General features: G+C 50.0%; 1 protein-coding gene across 3 annotated transcripts in view; it reads left to right on the forward strand.

Moving 5' to 3' along the window:
• The first annotated feature begins 547 nt into the window (after window positions 1-547).
• The window catches only part of LOC121000800 (SREBF chaperone), a 47,206-nt gene continuing 31,488 nt past the window's right edge, over window positions 548-16,265 (forward strand). For all 3 annotated transcript variants that reach the window (XM_040431443.1, XM_040431444.1, XM_040431445.1), the window contains exons 1-2: window positions 548-671; window positions 13,393-13,604. In XM_040431443.1, coding sequence (XP_040287377.1) covers window positions 13,483-13,604 — 122 coding nt within the window. In that variant the 5' untranslated portion in view covers window positions 548-671; window positions 13,393-13,482. The remainder of the gene's footprint in view (window positions 672-13,392; window positions 13,605-16,265) is intronic.

A 16,265-nucleotide genomic window follows, 5' to 3' on the forward strand; every position in this document is an offset into this window, starting at 1 on the left:
ATAAGGAGCACGTCGTCCCCTGTATAGTATATCCCTCTGTACTGTATATAAGGAGCACGTCGTCCCCTGTATAATATATCCCTCTGTACTGTATATAAGGAGCACGTTGTCCCCTGTATAGTATATCCCTCTGTACTGTATATAAGGAGCACGTTGTCCCCTGTATAGTATATTCCTCTGTACTGTATATAAGGAGCACGTCGTCCCCTGTATAGTATATCCCTCTGTACTGTATATAAGGAGCACGTCGTCCCCTGTATAATATATCCCTCTGTACTGTATATAAGGAGCACGTTGTCCCCTGTATAGTATATCCCTCTGTACTGTATATAAGGAGCACAACCTCCCCTCTATAGGAGGAGTGCATTCAGCAGCAATGTGATATAAGGGTCAGTTCCACTTTTAGCCGCTAGATGCCGCTGTTCATTATGAGTTCCCCCAGGGGAGCAGCAGGTGTCATGAGGCGCTGTCATTCCCCCTCCGGCCATCAGGCGTCGCTGTGGTTCCGTAGTTGTGGCAGTGACAGCCGGACTGGGCGGGTGAGAGTGGAAGGGTCGGGGGTTGCAGGGCGGGCGCGGAGCTGTGTGTGCCGGATACGAGTGCTCGAGCCCCGCTCTCCGTACACGGGTCACCGGAGGACTCACCGCAGGTTCCTTTTACCTCGCTCACAGGTAACACCGCCACCATTACCGCTGTTTATGTGACGTCATACCCCACGCGGCATGACGCAATACCCTATAATGTACAGGATGGGGACATCATAGACCCTGAAACTGTCAACTATGACCCATCCCCAGTGTTGTATGTAATGCATCACGTGAGGTGAGGTCTAGGGGGTCTCCTCTGTTATACATGTGGGGAGAGGTCTAGGGGGTCTCCTCTGTTATACATCACGTGAAGAGGGGTCTGGGGGTCTCCTCTATTATACATCATGTGAGGAGGGGTCTGGGGGTCTCCTCTATTATACATCATGTGAGGAGGGGTCTGGGGGTCTCCTCTGTTATACATCATGTGAAGAGGGGTCTGGGGGTCTCCTCTATTATACATCATGTGAGGAGGGGTCTGGGGGTCTCCTCTGTTATACATCATGTGAGGAGGGGTCTGGGGGTCTCCTCTGTTATACATCATGTGAAGAGGGGTCTGGGGGTCTCCTGTGTTATACATCATGTGAGGAGTGGTCTGGGGGTCTCCTCTGTTATACATCACGTGAGGAGGGGTCTGGGGGTCTCCTCCTGTTATACATCACGTGAGGAGGGGTCTGGGGGTCTCTATTATACATCACGTGAAGAGGGGTCTGGGGGTCTCCTCTATTATACATGTGAGGACTCAGGAGGGGTCTGGGGGTCTCCTGTGTTATACATCACGTGAAAAGGGGTCTCCTCTATTATACATCACGTGAGGAGGGGTCTGGGGGTCTCCTGTGTTATACATCATGTGAAGAGGGGTCTGGGGGTCTCCTGTGTTATACATCATGTGAAGAGGGGTCTGGGGGTCTCCTCTATTATACATCACGTGAGGAGGTGTCTGGGGGTCTCCTCTATTATACATCACGTGAGGAGGGGTCTGGGGGTCTCCTCTATTATACATCACGTGAGGAGGGGTCTGGGGGTCTCCTCTATTATACATCACGTGAGGAGGGGTCTGGGGGTCTCCTCTATTATACATCATGTGAGGAGGGGTCTGGGGGTCTCCTCTATTATACATCACGTGAGGAGGGGTCTGGGGGTCTCCTCTATTATACATCACGTGAGGAGGGGTCTGGGGGTCTCCTCTATTATACATCACGTGAGGAGGGGTCTGGGGGTCTCCTCTATTATACATCACGTGAGGAGGGGTCTGGGGGTCTCCTCTATTATACATCACGTGAGGGGGGGTCTCCTCTATTATACATCACGTGAGGAGGGGTCTGGGGGTCTCCTCTATTATACATCACGTGAGGAGGGGTCTGGGGGTCTCCTCTATTATACATCACGTGAGGAGGGGTCTGGGGGTCTCCTCTATTATACATCACATGAGGAGGGGTCTGGGGGTCTCCTCTATTATACATCACGTGAGGAGGGGTCTGGGGGTCTCCTCTATTATACATCACGTGAGGAGGGGTCTCCTCTATTATACATCACGTGAGGAGGGGTCTGGGGGTCTCCTCTATTATACATCACGTGCGGAGGGGTCTGGGGGTCTCCTCTATTATACATCACGTGAGGAGGGGTCTGGGGGGTTTCTATTATACATCATGTGAAGAGGGGTCTGGGGGTTTCTATTATACATCATGTGAAGAGGGGTCTGGGGGTCTCCTCTGTTATACATCACGTGAGGAGGGGTCTGGGGGTCTCCTGTGTTATGCATCACGTGAAGAGGGGTCTGGGGGTCTCCTCTATTATACATCACGTGAGGAGGTGTCTGGGGGTCTCCTCTATTATACATCACGTGAGGAGGGGTCTGGGGGGTTTCTATTATACATCACGTGCGGAGGGGTCTGGGGGTCTCCTCTATTATACATCACGTGAGGAGGTGTCTGGGGGTCTCTATTATACATCTGGGTTTAACTCCTCCCTATTGGGTGGGGCTTATAGTCACATGAGTATTCACCAGCCAACTGAAAGCTGTTCCAGGGCTGCATTGACCGTTCTGCTGGTTGTTATTGGAAACAGTCAGCAGGCTTGTTTTTCTGGCAGTGGAAACAGTCGGCAGGCTTGTTTTTCTGGCAGTGTACGACCCCTTTAATCTGCGTCCTCGGGTCCTGGAGATGGATGTGGGATGGCTCTGACCTTGGTAACCATCGCCCTTGGATCGGAGCGCAGCAGCCTTGGGGGCCGTCGAGGACAGCGCAGAGCAGACGCCGCTCAGTCCCTTCTCTCGTCTTTCCCCAATTATCATGGATGCTTATTACGCTCCAGGCCCCGCCCCTGCTTGTTATCAGCTGATTATTGTTACGTTCCATTATTTTCCGGGAGTTTATAAGAAGCTGGAGGATGAGACAACAGTATGTCTTATATGAGCGATAAGCGGCTGCGCTGATAAGCGACGCACTGCTGGTATTTAAAGGGGCCAAAGCCTTATAAAAGCATCTTAGGGATGAGACAAATGATTGTACAGCCTGAGTCCTGCGTGTCTTTGAGATTCGCACATCCTGACCCGCCTAGTTCATGAATAGAATTCCAGGACTGCAGTGTAGACAGACACATAGACAGGGCGGTAGGAGAGTGGGGTATATATGCTGTTCAGGGTTAATGGGCAGCCTGTTGGCGCGGTGTGCCCGTCCTCGGAGTCTTTGGCTTTTTTACTTCCCGCAGGTTTCGTCCTGAATGGAATCTTTTGTTTCTGACGCTGATCGGATAAAGGGGAAGGGATTTTGGCCTAATCTTATTTCTTTGTGCCAGGTATAATATTTTGGAGGGTGAGGGAGGATGTGGCCGCTCCCCCGGGGTCAGGACAGATGCTAGGGGGCGCCGCCTGCATCATGGGGAGACGCCATGAGAATGCAGCACTACTGAGGCATCAGTGTCATAGATCCACTGCTGGCGCCACCTCCTGGTCTCAGAAGGAATGGGCTGCACGGATCAGGGAGGGTTATTCACATGTCTTCTGACTGCAAGGTGTGGATAAAGGCTTCTGCTCCTCTAGCCTGGAGGCCAGGTGAGGTGCGGCCTCTAGCCTGGAGGCCAGGTGAGGTGCGGCCTCTAGCCTGGAGGCCAGGTGAGGTGCGGCCTCTAGCCTGGAGGCCAGGTGAGGTGCGGCCTCTAGCCTGGAGGCCAGGTGAGGTGCGGCCTCTAGCCTGGAGGCCAGGTGAGGTGCGGCCTCTAGCCTGGAGGCCAGGTGAGGTGCGGCCTCTAGCCTGGAGGCCAGGTTATGGTATCCAATGGCACATTTGCCCACAGATGTTACAGCTGGGCCTGTAGATCCTGCACTCGTAGGTTGGTGAAGCTGGCGTCCCAGCTGATCCCATGGATGCTGGATCGGTGATAAGCCCGGTGAGCGGGCAGACCTGGTGTGTAATCTGCAGGAGACATTCCTGGGAAATCTTTCTGTTTGCGGGCGAGCATTATCCCGCCATGAGAGGAGCACATGTGGCGGCAGGACGCCCTGCACGTATCGCTGAGCTGTTAGTGTCCTCGTATCACTACTCAGGGTGACCGCCTGTCGTACGTGATGGCTCCCAGATCATCACACCAACAGCGGGGGCAGTCCGGAGTCTGCGCGCCATGTGTGCCCTCACGTAACCACTGCTCCCAACATCTTCTAACAGAGAGGTCAGAACGACCAAGATGATGGGCAATTCACAGAAACAACCATCCTGCTTCTCTCAGTGATGCGCCCCCTCAGAATCTATCACCTGGTCAAAATGTTTTCCAGTGCGTCATAGAGACATGTCTGGCAGTCAATGATCTCCCACTAAGAGGTACACCACCCAAAAGTAGCCTCTGAGAGCCTTTTATAGTGCAGTGGGGGAAGCACTGTTACTCCCTCTTGTGGCAGGACCCAGTGTCTACTCGGACCCCTCTTGTAATCATTACGTGTCTGCTGAGACAGAACTGCCGGATGGGTTTTGCAGCATCTGGCCTCAGTAGAAAGCTTCGGAGGAGAGGAGCAGCGCCCAGCCTGGACGCTGCTTATCTCTGAGGTGTCTCAGGACAAGGCCTGGTGTTCAGGGATGGAAGCACAGAGGGTTTGTTGTGCTGGGCGACCCCTCCTGCCCCAGCTTCATGTTTCCCATGGGAATGTAGTGGAGACAGGGCTCCTGTGTAAGGGGTGGGGGTGAGACGCAGGCTGCGGTATGGCCGCTGGATGAGGCGGAATAGTCACCCGAGCCCTGGACACCCGTCTCTGCAACTCTGAGTCTGGGAGATTTTCCATAAAACTTTTCTCAGAATATTTCCTGGAACAACATGCATATTCATACAGGCTTCTACTGCGCCCCTTCAGGCCCTGTAATAGGCATTACACAATCTAGCCTGCATCCATGGAGGGCAGCGTGCATGGCCGAGGCCGTCCCCAGCTCATGTAAACAGCCCCTCCCCCAACTCAGGGTGACATCATCCATGTATGTCCTGGGGTTGGGGGCTCAGGCCTTCTGACATTTTAATTAATGAAAATTATGTAAGTTCCCCCCCAAAAAAGTAATTTCTAATGTAATGGCTGACTGCCATCGTCCCCTCCCCGTCAGTGCACTTTACTAACTTACTGATACATATGGTTACATAGTGTCAGGTGGTTTTATATATGGTTACATAGTGTCAGGTGGTTTTATATATGGTTACATAGTGTCAGGTGGTTTTATGTATGGTTACATAGTGTCAGGTGGTTTTATGTATGGTTACATAGTGTCAGGTGGTTTTATATATGGTTACATAGTGTCAGGGGTTTTTATATATGGTTACATAGTGTCAGGTGGTTTTATGTATTGTTTGTTTCATAGTGTCGCAGTATCACAGATTTCTGGTGCAGATTTTTGCCCAAAATACACACAATTTGTGGCTTTTTGGGCCACTTTTCGGGTGCAGGGATAGTGCTGTACGTGGGCCCTTCTCACATTGTGGCGTCTTTTGCAGTGGTGTTACAGAGTATTTCAGACGCTCGCAGTGTGAGCTCCTCCGTGCCGTGTAGTGCTGCCGGATGAGGGTTATGTCCGCCCCCTTTACTAGGCCACATGACTGTCCAGTCAGCTGACTGTCGGTGTATTTGTGTCACGGGAGGACGTGTGCGTCCTGCGTGTGGTGATCAGACGACCTTACTCCAAGTTACACGCTTCAGTCTCATGTTCTGCGCAACTGCGATACAGCAGGAGGGTAAGCAGCAGTAAGTGCCTGCCATATACCGTAGACTGACGCTGTATCGCACGCCTGACCCCACATTGTATCACCGTAAGGCTGCTGTATGTAACATGTATATGGCAGAGCTCGTCCCTGTCACTGCTCCTCGCCCTGCATGGAGGTTTACCTTACAGCGGGGGTGGGGAACCTTTTTGCTGCCGAGAACCATTTGAATATTTGTAACATCGTTCGGTGGCCATAAAAAATCAGACCCCCCCCATCAGACCCTTCCTAGCCTCAGATCAAACCCCCCCCGCAGCCTCAGATCAAACCCCCCCCAGCCTCAGATCAGCCCCGATCAGACCTCAGATTAGACCCCCCCCAGCCGCAGATCAGACCCTTATCAGAACCCCCCAGCCTCAGACCAGACCTCCAATAGGCCCCCCAGCCTCAGATCAGACCCTTATCAGACCCCCAGCCTCAGATCAACCCCCTTCAGCCTCAGATCAGACCCTTATCAGAGCCTCAGATTAGACCCCCCAGCCTCAGATCAGACCCTTATCAGACCCCCCAGCCTCAGATCAGACCCTTATCAGACCCCCCCAGCCTCAGATCAGACCCCCCCAGCCTCAGATCAGACCCCCCCAGCCTCAGATCAGACCCCCCCAGCCTCAGATCAGACCCCCCCAGCCTCAGATCAGACCCCCCCAGCCTCAGATCAGACCCCCCCAGCCTCAGATCAGACCCCCCCAGCCTCAGATCAGACCCCCCCAGCCTCAGATCAGACCCCCCCCGCCTCAGATCAGACCCCCCCAGCCTCAGATCAGACCCCCCCAGCCTCAGATCAGACCCCCCCAGCCTCAGATCAGACCCCCCCAGCCTCAGATCAGACCCCCCCAGCCTCAGATCAGACCCCCCCAGCCTCAGATCAGACCCCCCCCAGCCTCAGATCAGACCCCCCCAGCCTCAGATCAGACCCCCCCAGCCTCAGATCAGACCCCCCCCCCGCCTCAGATCAGACCCCCCCCAGCCTCAGATCAGACCCCCCCAGCCTCAGATCAGACCCTTATCAGACCCCCCCAGTCTCAGATCAGACCCTTCTCAGACCCCCCCCCAGCCTCAGATCAGACCCTTATCAGATCCCCCCCAGCCTCAGATCAGACCCTTATCAGACCCCCCCAGTCTCAGATCAGACCCTTCTCAGACCCCCCCCAGCCTCAGATCAGACCCTTATCAGATCCCCCCCAGCCTCAGATCAGACCCTTCTCAGACCCCCCCCAGCCTCAGATCAGACCCTTATCAGATCCCCCCCAGCCTCAGATCAGACCCTCCCCCCCAGCCTCAGATCAGACCCCCCCCCCAGCCTCAGATCAGACCCCCCCCCAGCCTCAGATCAGACCCCCCCCCAGCCTCAGATCAGACCCCCCCCCCAGCCTCAGATCAGACTCCCCCCCAGCCTCAGATCAGACTCCCCCCCAGCCTCAGATCAGACCCCCCCCCAGCCTCAGATCAGACCCCCCCCAGCCTCAGATCAGACCCTTATCAGACCCCCCCCCAGCCTCAGATCAGACCCTTATCAGACCCCCCCCCCAGCCTCAGATCAGACCCTTATCAGACCCCCCCCAGCCTCAGATCAGACCCTTATCAGATCCCCCCCAGCCTCAGATCAGACCCTTATCAGACCCCCCCCAGCCTCAGATCAGACCCTTATCAGATCCCCCCCAGCCTCAGATCAGACCCTTATCAGACCCCCCCAGCCTCAGATCAGACCCTTATCAGACCCCCCCAGCCTCAGATCAGACCCTTATCAGACCCCCCCAGCCTCAGATCAGACCCTTATCAGACCCCCCCCAGCCTCAGATCAGACCCTTATCAGACCCCCCCCAGCCTCAGATCAGACATTTAAAATAAGTCTACTTTCACACTGGCGTTTTGGTTTCCGTTTGTGAGATCCGTTCAGGGCTCTCACACGCGGTCCAAAACGGATCAGTTTTGCCCTAATGCATTCTGAATGGAGAAGTATCCGCTCAGAACGCGCCAGTTTGCCTCCGTTCCGTCTCCATTCCGCTCTGGAGGCCGCCTGCAGCGTTTCGGTGTCCACTTGACGAAACTGAGCCAAACTAATCCGTCCTGACACACAATGTAAGTCAATGGGGACGGATCCGTTTTCACTGACGCAATCTGGCACAATAGAAAACGGATCCATCTCCCATTGACTTTCAGTGGAGTTCATGACGGATCCGTCTTGGCTATGTTACAGATAATACAAACAGATCCGTTCATGACGGATGCATGCGGTTGTATTATTGTATTATTAACGGATCCGTCCAAAACGAGAGTGTGAAAGTAGCCTAAATAAAAAAATAAACGTATCTCTCCAGCTCCGGACAGCGCTGCCACTTGGCAGATTCACTTGCCCTCCCTGGTCGTCTTCCTGCCACAGCGCACAGTCAGGTCATAGTGCGCATCTACGTGCTCCACGTCCTGACCCTGTACATGTCCGGACACAGAGCGGGGCCGGAAGAAAACCAGGGAAGGCGAGTACAGCCAGTGCAGCGCTGTTCTCGCCTTCCTGTGCCTCCAAATGGAAGCGGTCACTAGCATTTTCACAATATGTTCTATCAGGGGCCGGGGAGGGAAGAAAACCTGCAGGAAGGTATTACAGGGACAGCAGCGAGGATCATGAAGTGAATGTTTGACCCAAGGCTTGATGAATGAGTTGTGGTTTTTCTCATGGACGCAGCGAACACCGCACAGTATCTCTACTTCTGCTTCTTGCAAAATTCATACAAACCAGAACTGTCCACCATGCTGTACTGATCCTGAGTTATATGCTGTTTTATACTCCAGAGCTGCACTCACTATTCTGCTGGTGCAGTCACTGTGTACATACATTACTTATCCTGTACTGATGCTGAGTTACATCCTGCATTATACTCCAGAGCTGCACTCGCTATTCTGCTTTTAGAGTCACTGTGTACATACATTACATTACTTATCCTGTACTGATCCTGAGTTACATCCTGTATTATACTCCAGAGCTGCACTCACTATTCTGCTGGTGGAGTCACTGTGTACATACATTACTTATCCTGTACTGATCCTGAGTTACATCCTGTATTATACTCCAGAGCTGCGCTCACTATTCTGCTGGTGCAGTCACTGTGTACATACATTACTTATCCTGTACTGATCCTGAGTTACATCCTGTATTATACTCCAGAGCTGCACTCACTATTCTGCTGGTGCAGTCACTGTGTACATACATTACTTATCCTGTACTGATCCTGAGATACATCCTGTATTATACTCCAGAGCTGCACTCCCTATTCTGCTGGTGCAGTCACTGTGTACACACATTACATTACTTATCCTGTACTGATCCTGAGATACATCCTGTATTATACTCCAGAGCTGCACTCGCTATTCTGCTTTTAGAGTCACTGTGTACATACATTACTTATCCTGTACTGATCCTGAGTTACATTCTGTATTATACTCCAGAGCTGCACTCACTATTCTGCTGGTGCAGTCACTGTGTACATACATTACTCATCCTGTACTGATCCTGAGTTACATCCTGTATTATACTCCAGAGCTGCACTCACTATTCTGCTGGTGCAGTCACTGTGTACATACATTACTTATCCTGTACTGATCCTGAGTTACATCCTGTATTATACTCCAGAGCTGCACTCACTATTCTGCTGGTGCAGTCACTGTGTACATACATTACTTATCCTGTACTGATCCTGAGTTACATCCTGTATTATACTCCAGAGCTGCACTCACTATTCTGATGGTGCAGTCACTGTGTACATACATTACTTATCCTGTACTGATTCTGAGTTACATTCTGTATTATACTCCAGAGCTGCACTCACTATTCTGCTGGTGCAGTCACTGTGTACATACATTACTCATCCTGTACTGATCCTGAGTTACATCCTGTATTATACTCCAGAGCTGCACTCACTATTCTGCTGGTGCAGTCACTGTGTACATACATTACTTATCCTGTACTGATCCTGAGTTACATCCTGTATTACACTCCAGAGCTGCACTCACTATTCTGCTGGTGCAGTCACTGTGTACATACATTACTCATCCTGTACTGATCCTGAGTTACATCCTGTATTATACTCCAGAGCTGCACTCACTATTCTGCTGGTGCAGTCACTGTGTACATACATTACTTATCCTGTACTGATCCTGAGTTACATCCTGTATTATACTCCAGAGCTGCACTCACTATTCTGCTGGTGCAGTTACTGTGTACATACATTACTTATCCTGTACTGATCCTGAGTTACATCCTGTATTATACTCCAGAGCTGCACTCACTATTCTGATGGTGCAGTCACTGTGTACATACATTACTTATCCTGTACTGATTCTGAGTTACATCCTGTATTATACTCCAGAGCTGCACTCACTATTCTGCTGGTGCAGTCACTGTTTACATACATTACTTATCCTGTACTGATCCTGAGTTACATCCTGTATTATACTCCAGAGCTGCACTCACTATTCTGCTGGTGCAGTCACTGTGTACATACATTACTTATCCTGTACTGATCCTGAGTTACATCCTGTATTATACTCCAGAGCTGCACTCACTATTCTGCTGGTGCAGTCACTGTGTACATACATTACTTATCCTGTACTGATCCTGAGATACATCCTGTATTATACTCCAGAGCTGCACTCCCTATTCTGCTGGTGCAGTCACTGTGTACACACATTACATTACTTATCCTGTACTGATCCTGAGATACATCCTGTATTATACTCCAGAGCTGCACTCGCTATTCTGCTTTTAGAGTCACTGTGTACATACATTACTTATCCTGTACTGATCCTGAGTTACATTCTGTATTATACTCCAGAGCTGCACTCACTATTCTGCTGGTGCAGTCACTGTGTACATACATTACTCATCCTGTACTGATCCTAAGTTACATCCTGTATTACACTCCAGAGCTGCACTCACTATTCTGCTGGTGCAGTCACTGTGTACATACATTACTCATCCTGTACTGATCCTGAGTTACATCCTGTATTATACTCCAGAGCTGCACTCACTATTCTGCTGGTGCAGTCACTGTGTACATACATTACTTATCCTGTACTGATCCTGAGTTACATCCTGTATTATACCCCAGAGCTGCACTCACTATTCTGCTGGTGCAGTCACTGTGTACATACATTACTTATCCTGTACTGATCCTGAGTTACATCCTGTATTATACTCCAGAGCTGCACTCACTATTCTGATGGTGCAGTCACTGTGTACATACATTACTTATCCTGTACTGATTCTGAGTTACATTCTGTATTATACTCCAGAGCTGCACTCACTATTCTGCTGGTGCAGTCACTGTGTACATACATTACTCATCCTGTACTGATCCTGAGTTACATCCTGTATTATACTCCAGAGCTGCACTCACTATTCTGCTGGTGCAGTCACTGTGTACATACATTACTTATCCTGTACTGATCCTGAGTTACATCCTGTATTACACTCCAGAGCTGCACTCACTATTCTGCTGGTGCAGTCACTGTGTACATACATTACTCATCCTGTACTGATCCTGAGTTACATCCTGTATTATACTCCAGAGCTGCACTCACTATTCTGATGGTGCAGTCACTGTGTACATACATTACTTATCCTGTACTGATCCTGAGTTACATCCTGTATTATACTCCAGAGCTGCACTCACTATTCTGATGGTGCAGTCACTGTGTACATACATTACTTATCCTGTACTGATTCTGAGTTACATCCTGTATTATACTCCAGAGCTGCACTCACTATTCTGCTGGTGCAGTCACTGTTTACATACATTACTTATCCTGTACTGATCCTGAGTTACATCCTGTATTATACTCCAGAGCTGCACTCACTATTCTGATGGTGCAGTCACTGTGTACATACATTACTTATCCTGTACTGATTCTGAGTTACATCCTGTATTATACTCCAGAGCTGCACTCACTATTCTGCTGGTGCAGTCACTGTGTACATACATTATTTATCCTGTACTGATCCTGAGTTACATCCTGTATTATACTCCAGAGCTGCACTCACTATTCTGCTGGTGCAGTCACTGTGTACATACATTACTTATCCTGTACTGATCCTGAGTTACATCCTGTATTATACTCCAGAGCTGCACTCACTGTTCTGCTGGTGCAGTCACTGTGTACATACATTACATTACTCATCCTGTACTGATCCTGAGTTACATCCTGTATTATACTCCAGAGCTGCACTCACTATTCTGCTGGTGCAGTCACTGGGTACATACATTACTTATCCTGTACTGATCCTGAGTTACATCCTGTATTATACTCCAGAGCCGCACTCACTATTCTGCTGGTGCAGTCACTGTGTACATACATTACTTATCCTGTACTGATCCTGAGTTACATCCTGTATTATACTCCAGAGCTGCACTCACTATTCTGCTGGTGCAGTCACTGTGTACATACATTACTTATCCTGTACTGATCCTGAGTTACATCCTCTATTACACTCCAGAGCTGCACTCACTATTCTGCTGGTGCAGTCACTGTGTACATACATTACTTATCCTGTACTGATCCTGAGTTACATCCTGTATTATACTCCAGAGCTGCACTCACTATTCTGCTGGTGCAGTCACTGTGTACATACATTACTTATCCTGTACTGATCCTGAGTTACATCCTGTATTATACTCCAGAGCTGCACTCACTATTCTGCTGGTGCAGTCACTGTGTACATACATTACATTACTCATCCTGTACTGATCCTGAGTTACATCCTGTATTATACTCCAGAGCTGCACTCACTATTCTGCTGGTGCAGTCACTGTGTACCTACATTACTTATCCTGTACTGATCCTGAGTTACATCCTGTATTATACTCCAGAGCTAGGGGTGGCTATGGGATAACAGATCGGTGGCGGTGCAGGACACGGAGGCCTCTGACAGACCCCTGGACAGACAGGAACCTGTGGGTCGTTATTCTGCACTACCCATCCCCTGTGTCTCCTTTGCTTTCAGCTCCGCAGCATTGCCAGATTCTGTATCAGTGAGGCACGGCCTACAGATGATCTATCTTATCACTATTATTATGGGGACTTGTGTTCTGTGGTCATTTTTGCTGTTTTCAAAAACTTCCTTGTGTCTTGAAAAAAAACAACATACATGGAAACCATCAGCAAGTAGGCTTGTTGCTGTTGACTGGCAGTATTCTTTTTACATATCTCTGTGTAGTAATTTGATTCTATAATGGTGTTCTTTGGGTCCTTTTGGTAATAAGGACTGTTTGTTAGGCCTCGTGCACACTACCGTGTCCGTTGTGCGGTCCGCATTACTCCTTTTTGATCTCGATCCTGGCGGGAACCTTTATTAGAATACATAGACCTGCCGTTCAATAAGCCATCAGCTGCTGCCCTACTTGTTGACAGTTTCCAGGTAATAACACAATTGTTGGTTCTTTACTGGGTTAAAATAAAGTAGAAAATAACTTTAAAGGGCAGGAGCGTTAATGCGAGCGCTGACCTCCGCGGCATGCTGGGAGTTATAGTGCTGCAGCCTTCTCTTATGTGTCAGACTGGTCCTGAATGTGTCTCCTGTCTCACGCAGGTCGCTCATGTCTCCCGGCAGAAGACCGACGGCTGTGGAGTAGCGTTGCAGGCGCTTTTCGTGATGGGGCGCAGGTGACAGCATCTGAGGATGCCCTTCACTGATAAGCTGCGCGAGAAGATATCACAGGCCTTTTACCGCCACGGTCTGCTGTGCGCGTCCTACCCGATCCCAATCGTCATCTTCACTGCGCTCTGCATCATAGCCTGCTGGTAAGTCCTGATATCCAACCCCCCCTAACCTGGGGGACACATATAAGGGGGGGGGGGGGGGGGGCCTCTCCTCACTCTCGATTTATTGATTTATTTCTTTTTTTTTTTTTTTCTTTTCTTTTTTTTTTTCTTTAATTTTAATTTTTTTCCCCCTTGAAGTATAAGAAACTTGACAACCTTCCCTTTGAGTAAAGAACATTGGTAGGTGAGGTTGTCACTGTTTGGGAATAGAGATTTACAAAAGGTGCAGTCCCCGGGGTGTATGCAAGGACATTGTGTCCCTACGACAACACTTCCTGTCATGCACTTTGCAAGGTTTCTGAGGGGTATTTCCATCTTGGACGTTTACGGCCTCTCCACACCCTGCAGATTGCATCATGTGTGTTGTCAGCCTCAAGATGTCGCGAGCGGCCTCCACTACATTGTATGACACACGGCAGCGGGAAATAGTGAACATCACGTGTGAAGATGGCGGTGCCAAGGATGTCACCCATGTCCCGGCCCTGGACGTTGGTACCGGCCATAGTCACTGTGCCCACGCCATGGCTCTTGTGTCGTCTTCTCTGTGCAACCCTGTGATATACTTTTGTATTTCAGGTCCTCATCTCTGACGATATCTCTGCTTGCTGTTTGCAAATGGAACCATACACCTCTAAAATGAGAGAGCTTTGATAAAAAATGCATCGAGGTGTACGTCCGATGGGCGTCCCTGGATGTGTCCAATGCATGTTCTAGTTCACTGACAGCAAGCGGAGATCTTGAAAGTGCAGTTCATTATACGTTCGTTTAAGCGAGCATGTGACGCCTTCAAAATGTAGACTTCCCGCCTTTCCACTGAACTGGACTCGGGTCACGGTAGGATCTGACTACACAGGGATTGTTTGTTGCCGGTTACTATAGCAACCTATAGGCCTGTGTAGTGGCTGGAGATACAAAACGAGATGGCGGACGTCAGGGAATGGCGGTGAAGAGGTGGAAAGTTTCTCCCCCCCCCACTGCAGCTGCATCCATATTAGGTGTGGTGAAGATGATGAGGGTTATAGATTTTCAGTGTGTGTGCGGGCCTGTCACTCCTGTGCTCGGTGGGTTTGCTACTTTAACCCCTTCTATCCCAGAGTTTTTTTTGACTTTGCGTTTTCATTTAGCGTTCCCGGATGAAGTGGTCAAGCTTGAAAATGGAATCGGAAAGGTTAAATTTCCGTGATCGGCTTTACCGCAGGCACCCGGTTGCTATGGCTATGAGCGGGCGCCATCTTTAAAGACCCGACATGTAACGTAATAGTACGTCGCATGTCGGGAAAGGGTTAACCCCTAAGGAACATGTGCACAGGGACAGTATGGCGCATGCTCAGGAGCTGAGTCCGCCCCATACGCGGTGGACACTGACTGTGCTTTACATCTGACCCCCCCCCCTCAGATGTGACGCGCCACAGAAACGGAGTGCCGCAACAGAAAAATAAAGTGATGGTTCTTGGAAGGCGGGTAGGAAAGAACGAAAACTGCTTGTCGTTAAGGGGTTAATATATACGGCCTATATGTTCACCGCTCCCTATTCCTGACTGGTGAGTCACTGGTGTCCGGTCGTCGTCACCAGCTTGTACAAATAATGACGCCGCGTACATATAACGTACTGACGTGAGAACGCTGCCCCTGCTCAGGCCACATGTATCACATACGTGTCACCGGCCACAGCCTGATGTGGCACGTCTCCTAGACTGTGCGTTTTTAATTCCTCACCGTTTTCATGGCCTCTGCTTGCCATCAGTGAATGGAAACCTTTTTCGCCTAGAGCTGCGCACACAGCTGATGGGCTGTTACAGTGTGCTGGTGCAGGTAATCCACTGAGCAGCAGAAATCTGTCTCTGTCATTGGCTGATGGCTTTTAGTCACATGCATAAATTGTAACAAATCCTCAGCTGTGTGAGCAGGACGTGGACTGATTGGATTTCTAATTTGTAAATCTTAGCAATGAATGTTTCCAGTTTCTGGCAGCAATCAGAGTTCTTGACAATGATGAGGAATTGAGTATGGCTGAACAATGATGCTTTAGTTACATCCAGAGCTGCAGCAAAAATTCTACTACAGCCCCGTGGGCCGAGTTACACATAAGATGCTGTTAGAACATATGCAGAAAAAAAAAATAGTTCGAGGAAGGTAATCCGGGTCAGATACCGTGCGCTGTCCTCGCACCCCCTCGCTGTCCTCGCACCCCCTCGCTGTCCTCGCACCCCCTTCTCGCGCTCCTTGTGCCATCAGATCCCCATAATGAGAACAGAAGGTGATAAGAAAAAACTAAAATCTAACATTGACATTAGTCTTCAGCCCCTCTACTCGGGACACAAGTCTTCGGCCCCTTTACTCGGGACATTAGTCTTCAGCCCCTCTACTCGGGACATTAGTCTTCAGCCCCTCTACTCGGGACATTAGTCTTCAGCCCCTCTACTCGGGACATTAGTCTTCAGCCCCTCTACTCTGGACATTAGTCTTCAGCCCCTCTACTCGGGACACAAGTCTTCAGCCCCTCTACTCGGGACACAAGTCTTCAGCCCCTCTACTCGGGACACAAGTCTTCAGCCCCTCTACTCGGGACATTAGTCTTCAGCCCCTCTACTCGGGACACAAGTCTTCGGCCCCTCTACTCGGGACATTAGTCTTCAGCCC

This window comes from Bufo bufo, chromosome 5, assembly GCF_905171765.1.
Source record: "Bufo bufo chromosome 5, aBufBuf1.1, whole genome shotgun sequence".
NCBI lineage: Eukaryota > Metazoa > Chordata > Amphibia > Anura > Bufonidae > Bufo > Bufo bufo.